Source organism: Schistocerca piceifrons, chromosome 8, assembly GCF_021461385.2.
Source record: "Schistocerca piceifrons isolate TAMUIC-IGC-003096 chromosome 8, iqSchPice1.1, whole genome shotgun sequence".
Taxonomy (NCBI): Eukaryota; Metazoa; Arthropoda; class Insecta; order Orthoptera; family Acrididae; genus Schistocerca; species Schistocerca piceifrons.
Window position 1 is genome coordinate 411,443,040 of NC_060145.1, and position 15,028 is coordinate 411,458,067.

Consider the following 15,028-nt stretch of genomic DNA (forward strand, 5'->3'; position numbering starts at 1 on the left):
CAAGTTGTGCCACAAACTTCTCCCAAATCCTATTCAAAACCTCCTCATTAGTTATGTGATCTACCCATCTAATCTTCAGCATTTTTCTGTAGCACCACATTTTAAAAGCTTCTATGCATTCTTGTCCAAACTTTTTATCGTCCATGTTTCACTTCCATACATGGCTACACTCCATACAAATACTTTCAGAAACGACTTCCTGACGCTTAAATCTATACTCGAAGTGAACAAATTTTTCTTCTTCAGAAACGCTTTCCTTGCCATTGCCAGTCTACATCCTCTCTACTTCGACCATCATCACTTATTATGGTCCCCGAATAGCAAAACTCCTTTACTACTATAACTATGTCATTTCCTAATCTAATTCCCTCAGCATCACCCTACTTAATTCGACTACATTCCATTATCCTCGTTTTTCTTTTGTTGATGTTCAAGACACTATCCATTCGGTTCAATTGCTTTTCCAAGTCCTTTCCTGTCTCTGACAGAATTACAATGTCTTCTCCATGGATTACTTCAGGTAGCCCTCCCATATCCGTCTCGCGAAATGACGACATCGAGAAAATTCGAGAGAAATTAGAGCTAATACAGATCTTTATCGACAGTCATTCTTCCCATGCGCTATACCCGAATGGTCTAGTGATACGAGAAGTACCCTCCGCCACAACCCGTCAAGCCGCTTGCGGTGTACTGACACAGATGCTACCACGGAAACGGTACCCAGGGCAAGCGCCGCGGCTGTGACACTATTTACGCTACTGCGCGGGTGGTAGATAGAGACGTAGCCCGTGTACACAGGAGCGGGCGGGTCCAGCCAGTCAGCGTGGCGTGCGGCCTTGCGGGCGTCCTCCTCCGGCTGCAGCCCGCTGCCTGCAACTGGGGGAGGGGCGGCTGTGGGTCGGTTCGGAGGGACCGCGTGGTAGCCGCCGCTGCTGCCGCCGCCACTGGGTCGCAGTCGCTCACTCGCCGCTGGATCTGACGGCACGTCCGCAGACACGCACGGGGCGCCCACAGCTGGACCAGCGCACCGCGCGGCGACGCAGCGCTCTCCACTCCCTCCGCAGGACACACCTCAGATACCACCGAAACTTCTAAAAAAATAGACAAATCGCGGAAACTGTTTCTGAAATACGAATCTTAACACTGTTCTACCGTATCCAAAAAAAGTTCGGAGTAGCTAGGACATATCCAAGTGGTACTGCCTGATTGTTTCGAACACTTGCTGTGGTGCCTTTAACGGAGACCCGACATTTTCACCGTGTCCATCAGTTCTGTCGTCTCACTTTCTGTTGGGCTAATCTAGTGTTATACTAGACATTCAGTTCTGCAAAGACACATTTAGGCGTAAGATTCTTCGCGCCGGCGAAGTGCGCTGCGTCGGAGACCGACTGAGGGAAATAAGTTTTCGATTCTGCCAGCTCCGCCTTGACGTGCGTCGACAGTTCCAGTGAGGTGCGATCGTCTGTCGCGAAGGCTCGCGAACGCACTGTCGGTAGGGAAGAGGTAGACACCGACGTAGCGAGATGAGGGTTCTGGGGAAGTCCCTGTGCCTAGACGGGCAACAGAGGCGCCAGCCCGCGCCGCCGGCGGCCGCAGACAAGGCGTCCCCCTTGGACGCCGCCGCCGTCAGCCTCATGGCGTCGCCGGCGAGTCACGACGCAGACGACGAGGTCTCCAAGCAACCACCGCCGCTGCCACCACGCAACCGCCAAGAAAGGTCGCTCAGCACCAAACGTAAGTACAGCAGCGTCTGCTCATGCGAACCCACTTTTGCTACTATGTACGACCATCGTCATGTTTAGTCGCAGCTCCATCTGCTGTTAATAACATTACTCTAATGACTGAAAAAATTTTAGGCTTCTGGAGATCAATCGGTGGAAAAGGAACCCTTATTGGTTTTTGTGGTCCGTCTGCAAAAAGCCTTTTCCTGAGCAAATCTATGTCACTTACTAAGGTTTACGGTCCCTTGGCGATATAACAAATTGAAGCTTTTAAGTCAACGCAATCGAAATATACGAAAATTTATGTCACATTTTTTGTTACTCGCAAACTCACCCATCAGGAGCTACAGGGTGCTTCCCGTTAACCGTGAATCATGAAATTTGGAAAGAAGGAACGTTTCGCAGTACAATCAAAGAAAAAAAATCCGAAAACTGTTTAGTTGTAATTACGAGGGCTATTCAGAAAATAAGGTTCTATCGATCGCGTAATGGAAACCACAGTGAAAATCCGACGAAGCTTCTCATGGATGTGTTGGACTTTGTCTCTAGTATGACCATCGGCCGCATCACGTCGCTCTTTTCAATTCTGATCGACAGTGAGCAGGTAATGAACCTTGGCAAACGGTGTGTCCCGCCAGGTACGAGCGACTGTGAGAGATTTCGCCTGATTGCATACAGCCCTCGTAATGGTTCAAAATGGTTCAAATGGCTCTGAGCACTATGGGACTTAACATCTAGGTCATCAGTACCCTAGAACTTAGAACTACTTAAACCTAACTAACCTAAGGACATCACACACATCCATGCCCGAGGCAGGATTCGAACCTCCGACCGAAGCAGTCGCGCGGTTCCGGACTGAAGCGCCTAGAACCGCTCGGTCACCGCGGCCGGCTCCTACATGATGTAACTGCCATGCATTTCCTTCTTCATGACAATCCTCGGATGTACATTGCAGGGGCAATGACATGGCTCCTGCGGCGTTTTCGATAGGAAGGGTCTCGCCACCCACCACGCAGCACGGACTTGGCTCCCTCTGAGTTCCTTTTCTGCTCACAAGATGAGCTGGATATGAAGACAACATTTTGCCACAGACAGCAATCTGCAGATTAACGTAGAGAATTGGTAGCAAACACAGGCGGCTGCCTTCTGCGACGAGGTTACTGGAAATTTGGTAAAACGCTACGACAAATGGCTCAGACAGAGCGGCGACTGTCTAGAAAAGTAGTTGGAAGGTGTAGCTAACTCTGGCAAACAAAACATTTTAGATTTTCGCTGTGATTTCCATTTCGAAACCAATAGGACCTGACTTTCCGAACAGTCCTTGTATATCACACGCAAAAAAATTTTTTCATTTGTTATCCGGCTCTTTATCTGTTGGTCCTTTTGTTAAGACCTCTTTTTCTCAGGAACAGGTTGACGTATTAAGTTGAAATTTATGTCACATACTAACGTCTACGGTTCACTGGCGGTGTAATAAATGTCAGCTTCTAAGTCAATGCAGTCGAAAGACACGGGCCTTTATGTTGCATATTTTGACTCTCGCAAACTCACTGATCAAAACATATGGGGTACTTCCTTTTGGTCTAGAATCATGAAATTTGGTAAGAAGCAAGGTTTCGCAATGAAACCATAACAGAAAATAAAAAATTATCAATTCGTAACTGTACCACTTGATAATAATTTTTTTGTCATTCATTATCAGATCATCTGTCTGTCTTTTAAGACCCCTTTTTCTCGGGAACTAGTAGACATAACAAATTGAAATTTATGTGACATACTAAGGCCCATGGTTCATTGGCGGCGTAATAAATGTCAGCTTCTACGTCAACGGAATCAAAAGATACGGCCCTTTATGTTACTTGTTTTGTCTCCGGCAAACTCAGTAATCAAATGCTGTAGGGGACTTCTGTTGGTCTAGAATCATGAAATTTGACAGGAAGCAAAGTCTGACAGTACCAGTAAAGGGAAAAACCGAAATAGTTCATTTGTAATTATGTCAAAAGAAAATCCTGGAATTCCTGGGACAAATATCTCGCGAGTGGAATGTCGATAACAGGCAAAAATCGGTGAGATTCTTGATTTCCAGATTGGATGTCCTGCCTGTAGATATACACAATTAAGTCCGTACTGAACCATCAGTGGGCGAGTAATACCCGTGCCTTGCCAACTTTTTTTCTGTGTCTGGTTTCACCTATACTTGAGGTGTTGTTTTCAGAGATACAACTACATTTTCTATGCCGTCTAATACTTCTGAGATACAATATTTTCAAGATGGGTGTACGTTCAATGATTAGTATCAATTGTTGGCGTAAGTTTTACGTTCTTTTTGCATTTGAAACTAAAGCTGAAAATCTTCCTGGAACGTTTTTAAAGCCGCCGCTGAGCACCCGTGGTCTCTTCCACCACCATCTCTAATGGTTTCTCTGACCAAAACGCTTATCACAATTCTGAAGCTTTTCTGCGGACATATCGAGAAAGCTTCGGACTTGAATTGGGTATCGAAGGTTTCTTTCGGCTTTTGTCGTCCGCGGTAAGTATTTTACAAGATGCGACTGCAGAGGTCGGTGAATGGATCCAGAATGTAAAGGATGAAGAGCTACAAACAAAAGACTTTTACTAGCCTTCAAAGTAACCACTATTATTTAAAGGACATTAGATTCTCCGTTTACTGTAGAAATTATTTGTGTCACTATTACGGTTTCGGCTTTTGGGACATTTTCAAGTGGTACTACAAAAGATGTTGTCTAAGCACATGTCAGACTTAAAAATCTATGACATGTGCTGAAGCAAAATCTTTTGCATTACCTGTTGAAAATGGCCCAACGGCCGCAATTGCAACAGTGGAATGAATAATTTCTACCGTCAACGGTGTATATGATGTCTCTTAAAACATTATGCATGACTCTGAACCCCGACGAAGAGAAGTTAATCACTATTAGCTTCAGTACACATCTGACGTCGTTTTAAAGCTGCTAGAAACTGTCAGAAAACGATTCTCTGGATATCCGCAATGTCTGCGAACGTTCGTGAACGATAGTGCTTACGCTGTCTTTGCCTGTCTTCAACTATTCTGATCTCATTCTCAAAGACAGCAGCGGGTCACCCGCAGGCACCAGTAGAACTCATGTTATTACAACATTGTGCGCAAAATGGAAGCAATCAGCTAACATGAAGTTCAGCATCAAATTAGGGAAAACGGCGACTGAGATTCATGGAATGTCAGTGCAAGTGTACGTTGTTGAAGCGGTGAGCAAAAAAGTGTGTGTCTGAGTTACTTAAACGCTTTGGAGATAGTCTTGAGGATGAGCCTCGTTCAGGTCACCACAGCCAATCCCAGACAACATCGAACGAATTCCATGGATACTAGGGGACGATCGGTGGCTATCTTTGCGAATAACAGCAGAAGAGTTGAAGATAAGCGAAGCCAGTGTAAGCGCTATTGCTTACGAATATTCGCAGAGTATGCCGTTATCGAACAACAACCACAGTGTTTCGAGATATTCCACAAGAAACGTTTGCTGACAGCTGCCAACTGATTTACAACCTATTTCAGAAATGTATTGTTGCTAATCGTGGTTAATTTGAAGGCCAGTATAGGTAATTCTTGTTTTCTTTATTTTATAGACGATTTAACGACCTCCCAAGGCGCCCATTCTATTACCCTCCTACTCTTCAGCTGCGTTTGCCGCTAACGAGTATTCCTCCACCCTGGGCACGCTTCGTTGGCGGTTACGGTCTCCCTCCACTCCCAGAATGTGGCGAACATTCATAAAAGCCGTAAATTATTCAAACATCTACGTAAATGACGAATTTAGTTTACGTATTATACAAAACAGTAATCGTAGCCGGCCGGAGTGGCCGAGCGGTTCTAGGCGCTACAGTCTGGAACCGCGCGACCGCTACGGTCGCAGGTTCAAATCCTCCCTCGGGCATGAATGTGTGTGATGTCCTTAGGTTAGTTAGGTTTAAGTAGTTCTAAGTTCTAGGGGACTGATGACCTCAGCAGTTAAGTCCCATAGTGCTCAGAGCCATTTGAACCAGTAATCGTAAGTAAAACAGTATTGTTAGACGGAGGTGCTCCACACTTTGCGAGTGAGAAACAACGAAGAGGAACTAACAAACATCTCTGTATTAAATCCGCTTTCAACCTTTGTACCACAATCAAAATCATTTATTACAGCTTCTACTGATAACCACCTGTTCAACAGCTTGTTTGACCCTCTTTGGAACGAAACACATCACTGATTCTGCATATACGTTTGTCGTTTGGTTTGTGTAGGTATGTGGTATTACATGTCTACGCACCGATCTTGTCATTCGCTTAAATAACGGGCCGCTGATTTGTGTACGGGTGATGGTGCGCGATAACGACCAAGGTTGGTCCCACAGGATTTACATCGATTTAATTTGGTCGCCGAGGCATCAACGTGAGTTCACTCTAATGCTCCTCAAACCACTGTAGCACGGCTCTGTGACTCCGAGACACTGCTGAAAGATAAGTTCGCCCTCGGAGAATACACCAAACATGAAGTTATACTATAGGTTGCTCGTAAGTTCAGGAGAATGTCTCCCATAGAACAATACTGTACCCAGGAGCCTGCATCCGTAGCACGCTGCGCGCTTCGAGTCGCCGTTTACCTTGGTGACAGTACGTCGAGCTCACGTGGAGGTTTTTGCGCCCTATTCGTGACTTTAACAGAAAAAAGGGGGAGGACGATTTAAAGTGGTGCACGACGTAATCTCTGATTCGCTCAGTAATGTGACCTGTAGTGAATAAATCTAGATACAGAGGTACAAAAAATCTCAGTCTTTACTTGCGTTTCCTTCCAAATTAAATAGTGCTTCTTCTAAGACACGTTTCTTATAAATTCCCCACTGGTGAGCAACAACGAGACGAACAGAAATTGCATTTTTATTCAAAAAGGATAATGACACTGCAGTCACCGCGATTTATGGCAGTCCCCTGTAAATTACAAAAGGCGGGAAATGGTTCTTCAAAAGGTGTGTGATAATGACGCACAGCAGTACGCGTTCTGCTACATGATCCTCCAACTGCACTGTTCAATGTGGTCGTGCTTTATCATTCTTAAAAATGAAGTCAGGCCCTAATAAACCCCTTAAAACACTCACAAGGGGGATCCAAAGCTTTCAAAGACTTGGAGGTTAGTTCCGTGGTTAGCTTCAATCTACTGGTGTAGTTGATCGTGGTTGACCGATTTCTCTAATTCGGGCAGCAGTGACCTGTGGATTGGAACCCTCTGCATGCAGGTGACATAATTCTGAGATCTGAGTTACATTCTTCCTCCAGCTTCTCGATGATTCTTCGCCGCACATAGTCATCCAAATATTGTCTTCGGGCCTTGTCGTAATGAAGAAACCACCACAGCGAACCATAACTACTCGCTGATCGGCACACCCTGTCTTTTCCTGTTCCTGCAACTGCCTCATGTTGAGTGGACAGACCCATTTGACGCTGTAGTCACGCGGACCTCACGTTATATGATGTCCGTTTTTTTCTGCACTACTGGAAACATGCTCCCGCACTTCCATTGATTTCCATGGAGTTACTTTGTATCCATATCGTCCTTACGTTTTGCAGAGCACTCTGTCTATCATGTTAACTTTTCGTACTGTACATTATTTCTAACAACTGCTTATGATGGTGTTACGGAATCTGGGTATGTGTCATCAGCTGAACCAAACAACGAAGTTCTCAATTCTGATGAACGTCCGTCTGAGTTTTAGAAAGCACACATTTCTGAAAGACAGTCAGAAAATCTTATCACCTCAAAGAAATAATGTTATGTAACTTACATTTGGTTTGTTAGCAGACACGTGTCTACAGTCCTGGTACAAATCGAAATAGCCTCGCCACAAGACCGTTTGACGCCGCTAGACCAGACAAAACAACTCAGCGCAGACTACTGATAAAGTAGAGTACTGTATGGTAATTGGATATCGGCAACAGCGGAGATGTTGCAACTGAAAGGCAATCCATGTGATTCGTCCTGCGGTCTGGATCACTTAAGGATTAGTTGATGCCCTTAAATGCGACCGTTGCTTTTTGTTCTTCCTTCAAACAAGTTAAAGAATAATTTAATTGAAGTGAGAAACTTAAAAATAGGTTACTAACGCTGAAGTAAATGCATCGAAAACGATTGGGTTGCGATCTCACAGTGTAAGGCTCCAGATTTTCGTGTTTGCAGCCTATTCGATTTAGTCAACATAAAAGTTTTCTAGGTATGGTACCGCGTCATAATATGTAAAACTACTGCTGCTAGAGAAAACCAACGTTTCGGCCACGGTTGAAGCGGTTTTCTTCTGGGTCTGACGCAGACTCTGGTCGCGGAAGGCTACGCAGTTATACTATTCGATTTAGTTTTCTCGTTTTCTCCACGGTAGACAGAAATCTGTTAGCCGACATGTGCTCCCTACTCAACCGAAGAACTCTACTATGGAAGCTGTCGAAATATTGTTGGCGAAATCGATTGAAAATTGGGAAATTCGGTGATTATCAATTCCACCGAGAAAATTTGGGACTTAAGATCGACCAATAAACCAAGAATAGTTATCTACAGCTGTCGACCCACCAAGAAAAATGGTAACGATGTACAACAATAATTTTAAATTAATTTAGAAAATTCTAGAACATCATAAAATTAATGCTACCGTGAGCAGTTGTTAATCACAGATATCGTAGGATATCGGAATGAACTTGACTCCGATTTTTCTTTATGTACAGGGTCTTCGCGCATGGCGAATAATCCTAGTAGATAAAGTTTGTTCAGTATATTGAAACAATTTTTTCGAAGAGCGTAAATAGACACATATTTTGCTGTTGTTTTATGATCGTAACTTTATTAGGCGACATATACAAGTTACAATATTTTAAATGTATCTATGCACGTTTATAACAGCACTAGTCAGCAGATGGAAATATGATAACTCTTAACGTTCGAAGTTAAATTTATCACGAGAAAGGTAGACAAAGTGGTAACTATGATAGTCGGCCGGCTACAGACTACAGTTTCACCTCCACGTAAATCTCCGTACTATCACGTTTACAACATGTTCTGCCACAAGTTTCACCCAATGAGACGTATAGCTGTTCTCTTTTCAAGGGCTCTCAATAATCGCTGAAAATAAATAAAGGTAGCGCAAAAAAGTATGGTCAAAAAATCATTTGTCTCTTTGAAAAATGCTTTCCTGTCGGCAACCCTGTTTCTGTATTTTGAACCATTTGTAGGGTATTTCGCATTATCCACATTACGAGAAGCACGCTTGCATGACCACAAACACGTAAGTTGTTTGTTGAGTGAAGAGCTAACGGAAATAAATGCATGGTTCCAGGAGTTCTACAATCTCTGTACACAAATTAAAGTATTTAACCAATGTCTAGCTACAAGACATGTACGTGTTGTAAACACCACCAAGCGTTACACGAGAGTCTTGGCATCGTAGATTTAAATGTTCTATGTGACAGTTTACATTTACCTTATTAATAATGGAAATGGATACGATACAGACAAGAACAGGGCATTTTGTCAGAAATTCGTTTAGTAACCACAAGAATGTAGATGCTGATCATATCCAACGGTGGAAGCTACAATGGAGGCACGATGAGTTACCGTTTACCCTTAATCTCTTACAATTACTGGAATGCACGTTAATGAGGAGTCAAGTAACATATTATCTCCTGCTAGCATTCCGAGAAATGATCACGATGGGAAAATCAAATTAATTCTACCTCGTTTGAGAATTCAACATAAAAAAGCAGAAATGATATTGGAGATATCCTCCACCACACGTAGCGAGATGATCTGCGCATTATAAGTTAGGTTCGCATGCACATATAAAACTGAAAATCACATAAGAAGGAGTTAGTGCAACAAATAACCTTACTTCTCGACGGGATAGAACAGTCATGGATGCTTAGAAATTGCGCGTACCGCGACATCCATACGTAATATTGAGAAGGGATGCCATTACTATTTTTTCACCTGACGAACATCCACACAAAAATGACACCTTGGGCACAAGTCTTAACTACCCTTGAAATTTTTACAGGACACATAATGTATACAATATTTATTATATCAAGATAGCCACGGATCAAAGCGGACAGCTAGACGCAGTGTTTTCCGATTTAGGAAAAGCATTTGACTAAATACCACAAGAATGCTTATTATCAAAAGATCGATAGTATGGGGTATCAAACGAAATTTTGCTACCGGAATGAGGATTTTTTGACAGGGAAGGAGCATAATGTTATTTTGAACGGAGAATCATCGACAGATTTAGAAGTAACTTTGTGTGTGCCCCAGGGAAATGTGTTGGGACCCTTGCTGTACGTGTTGTTTATTAATGACCAGCAGAAAATATTAATAGCCAGTACAGACTTTTCGCCGATTGTGCAGCTATCTGCGATTACAATGAAGTACGTTCTGATAAAATCTGCACAAACATCAGTGAGACCTAGATAAGATTTTAAAGATGTGCAGGGGTTGACAAATTAATTTAAATCAAAAATGTCAAATAGTTGAATTCACTTAGCCAAAAAGTAATGCTACTGTGTACAGTATCAATGAGTCACAGTTGGAATCGGTCAACTCATATAAATACCAGGATGAAATGTCATGATCACGCAAGAGGCTGATTTTAGTTTATTGCTTCAATACGAGGGAAACGCAATCATTCGTGCGACCCATCCTAGATTACTGCTCACGTGTGAGGGACCTGTACCAAATAGGACAAAGAGGAGGGCAGCAAGAATAGTCACAGATTTTGTTGACCAGTGGGAGAATGTCACAAAGATACTGTAGAAACTGAGCTGGCGAACACGTGCAGATAGACGCAAACAATCCTGAGGAAGCCTGCTTACAATAGTTCAAAAATGTTTGAATGTGTGTGAAATCCTGTGGGACTTAACTGCTAAAGTCATCAGTCCCTAAGCTTACACACTACTTAGCCTAAATTATCCTAAGAACAAACAAACACACACATGCCCGAGGGAGGACTCGAACCTCCGCCGGGATCAGCCGCAGTCTGGACTCCAGCGTCCTAGACCGCTCGGCTAATCCCGCGCGGCTTACAATAGTTCAAGAACTGGTTTTAAGATAAGACTCTAGGAATATACCACAACCCCTAGTTATCGCTCCCGTAGAAATCGTGAAGACAGGATTAGATCAGTACGCACAGGGACATTTAAACATTCTCCCCGCGATCCATATGTGTATGGAACGGGTAGAAGCCTTAATAACTGGTACAATGGGAGGTGACCTCTGACATGTAGTTTACAGCGTTGTGCAGAGCGGGAATGTAGATGCAGATGTAGTTGTAGGCTTTCTCGGCCTTTCTCATCTTCAGTAAAGCTTTTTCAGATAGATGACAGCGTCGTCATGTTGTTATGCTGGTCACCTTTTCGACCAATGTTGTAAGTGGCCTACATCAGAGAGGCATGCAGTAAACACTGCGTAGCAAACACACCACCCTGAGGAAGGCCACTTGCAACATTGTCCGAAACCTTGGTCACTGTAACAACATGACTCGACAGTCGTATTCCCGTATAAATTTTATTGAATATGGTACTTATTTGCGCCCATCTTCGGAAGTAATCATTGTTAACAGAGAAAAACCTTCAGACGAAAGCAACTTTTGATGTGCCCCAAGGTTGTGCTGTAGAGTCATGACTTTTCACAGTATGTATAAATGACCCGGGGGATAATGTCGTAAGCTGAATGAGCTTGTTTGCAGATAATTCTGTTCTGTGTTGAGATGTCGCAGGGCTACAAAACCGTAACGAAATGCAGGAAGATTTCCAGATGATTGAAGCTTGGTACCGGGATTAACATTTGACCAACACATAGTGAAGCACATTATGCATAAAAATGGTTCAAATGTCGCTAAGCACTTTGGGACTTAACATCGGGGGTCATCAGTACCCTAGAAGTACTTAAACCTAACTAACCTAAGGACATTACACACATCCATGCCCGAGGCAGGATTCGAATCTGCGACCGTAGCAGCAGCGCGGTTCCGGACTGAAGCGCCTAGAAACGCACGGCCACAGCGGCCGGCCATTATGCATAAATGAGAGGAATGACCCATTTTGAATGACTGCATAACACTCAGTGGAATCCGATTCATAAAATATCCGTAAGTATGCGTAAGGAGCAACTTAAATTGGAATAACCGCAAAAACACCGACCCCAGAAGAGGTAAATGCCAGACAGATTCATTGGAAGAATTCTCAGGGTATCTAGTCCGCCCACCATGTTCCTAGAAGAGTCAACCTGTATGTTGCCACCTCCTAGTTACAAGACCATAAAAGTTAAGTTAGGGGCACTCGAGCTCACTCGGAGGCTTACCAGCAGTTGTTCTTTCGACCTACCCTTGGAACAGGAAAAGGAGAAGTGGCAATGGTACACACAGTACACATAATCTAAGTTTCAGCACACCTAGCTCGTCTTTAGTGATGCTTACTTAAAGTTCAAATGGCTCTAAGCACTGTGGGACTTAACATCTGAGGTAAACACTCCCCTAGACTTAGAGCTACTTGAACCTAACTAACCTAAGTACGTCACCCACATCCACGCCCGAGGCAGGATTCGAACCTGCGACCGTAGCAGCTTACTTAAGGTTTGAACTATAACGTACCTGGGCTTTTGTAGTTACTACAGTGATTTCAAATTTAAGTTCTGTACTATTGGTTACATCTGTTAGTGCCTTGGGAAGCTTATCTTCGACAACAACAACACAACAACAATAAACACACACACACACACACACACACACACACACACACAGAGAGAGAGAGAGAGAGAGAGAGAGAGAGAGAGAGAGACGCTCGTACTGGACCACAATAAATGCGAAAATGTTTTTGTTTATATAAAAGTGCGTTATCAGCTGCCTCATTCTACCTTCCTCAGCACCTCCAAATTTTTTTCCAAAATTTTGGCATGCGAACATATTCACGCTTTTTTTTTAACATTCAGCTCACCTCAAACTCCCACAAGCTTCTCTAACGTATTTCATACTCACTAGTCCACCACCGTAAATCGCTCATACCCATACACTCCCAGTAGCCCCAACTTTCAGCCCAGCTCATGGACATTACCCTTTGTGTCCATTATTGTCTCCTGTGTCTCAGCTACAGTCCCTTTCGTTCTGTCCTGTTAATATCTCTCACTGTCATTATCTCCCTTTTGCTCTCTTTAACTGCTAATATCGCATTACTTCTTCTCTTCATCGTTGTCATTGTCATATACTAGGTCTCTCATTGTCACTGGCTTACATCCACTTCCACTTTCTCCTTCTCTTTCTCCGACCTCCCCCGCTCCCCCCCCCCCCCACTCCATGGCACTGTCTCCTCCACTCTTTTCCTAGCACTGTTCTATCACCATCAACTATACTCTAGAGCAACTGTGTCACTCTCTCTCTCTCTCTCTCACTACCTTGTCTTCTTCGCCTTGCCTTTTCTATAACATTAGCACTGTTTACTATTTTCCACTACGTATTACTTTTCGTCTCTTTGCCACTGCCACTGTGTTCTTCTTCTCTCTCAACATAAAAAAACGTGAACATGTTCGTATGTCAAAATTTTTGGGAATTTTAAAAAGGTGCCGAGGAGGGTAGACTGAGGCAACTCGTGCCCCACTGTTCAGACAAGGTCTTTTAAATAAACAGGAAAATATTCGCATTATTTGTGCTCCGATAGGAGAATTTTTCCGTTAGTCCCTTTTTTCCCTGCTGCAGCAGGACGAGGAACCCATATGAAAAGAAATGTATTGGTCAGTAAAGTTGAAGTACTTTACTAACGTGAAGCTGAAATAACTCAAAAGCAATTTTAAACCTCAGACCCAATTTTACATATAAAAGGCATTCCCTTCAGTAATACAACATGGGGTTCCTCGCTGATAAAGGGGATACTTTACAGCATATTTCTTCGAGTTGTTCCACTTTATAAACTACGTTTCCGCCTCACGCCGGATTTTACGTACGTATTTTACGTGTATATGTAGGATATCTGTACCTCGGACACGGATGAAGATATGAAGACAATTTTCAAGGCTGTTCGAGATCGGGGTCTTGCGAATACATCGTAAAAATTGCAGTCATTTGCTGTGCATAGCCGTCTCTGACTCGGATGAAAGATGTTATTTCATCAGACAATAAACTTCCATTAGTAAATTTGGCTCATTCACTCATTAAGAAGAGCAAGGTCCTGCAATTTGAGACCATCATATATACAGATCATGAGTTGATGATCCACCGCAATTTAAAAGTTCTCACACTACTTACGGATTTAGAAGCTGGCCTCATAGCCTTCTGCTGCTTTCTTTGCTTATGGGATGACTACGACATTAAAAACCACTAGAATGTCATGGATCGGCCAATGAGATAAAAATATACTCCAGGGAAAGAATATGTTAAGTTTCACCAAATAAAGTCACAGTGGCTCTGCTTTACATAAAGTTAGGCCTGTTGAAGAACTGATAGAAGCTTCCAGTCATTTAAAAGCCGATTTCCAAGACCAGTGAGGCCAAGTTCAAGAAAGATGAATTCATCTGAAGACAATTCACAAAACAGTTTATAGATGAGACCCATGATGCCAAACAAACGAATGTCGAGTTACATGCTTGCACATCTTTCAAAACAATTTCACATGGTTCTTTGGGAAGTAGGAGATAATTATATTTCCATAGTGACTAAACTGTTCAATGACTACAAAGAACTGAGCTCTAGAAATTCGCTAAAAATACACTTTTTACATTTATCCTCGATTTTTTCCACGAAGTCTATCTTACCACTGAACATTGATTCAATGAAGTTGGAGCCCTTCAGTGACGAGCGATTACCGATGATTTTTGTTTAAGGTGACTGGTGATGCAGCTTACAAAAGAAAAATATGGTTCAAATGGCTCTGAGCACTATGGGACTCAACATCTATGGTCATCAGTCCCCTAGAACTTAGAACTACTTAAACCTAACTAACCTAAGGACATCACACAACACCCAGCCATCACGAGGCAGAGAAAATCCCTGACCCCGCCGGGAATCGAACCCGGGAACCCGGGCGTGGGAAGCGAGAACGCTACCGCACGACCACGAGATGCGGGCAAAGAAAAATATCTACTTTCCACTTTTTACAAATAAACTGTCATTAAATTTTGTAATACGTTTAGATTTCTGGTTATTTAAGGAACATAACAGTTCAGTCACCAAGAGCAATTAATAATTTTTTCATCAGCTACTGGCTTCAGTTTCCAGATCATCGTCAGGTATGTTAAACTCATTTATAACAGCTT

General features: G+C 43.1%; 1 protein-coding gene across 2 annotated transcripts in view; it reads left to right on the top strand.

Annotated features, from left to right (window-relative positions):
• Positions 1–960: 960 nt before the first annotated feature.
• The window catches only part of LOC124711281 (scavenger receptor class B member 1-like), a 336,229-nt gene continuing 322,161 nt past the window's right edge, over positions 961–15,028 (top strand). For both annotated transcript variants that reach the window (XM_047241278.1, XM_047241279.1), the window contains exon 1: positions 961–1,734. In XM_047241278.1, coding sequence (XP_047097234.1) covers positions 1,524–1,734 — 211 coding nt within the window. In that variant the 5' untranslated portion in view covers positions 961–1,523. The remainder of the gene's footprint in view (positions 1,735–15,028) is intronic.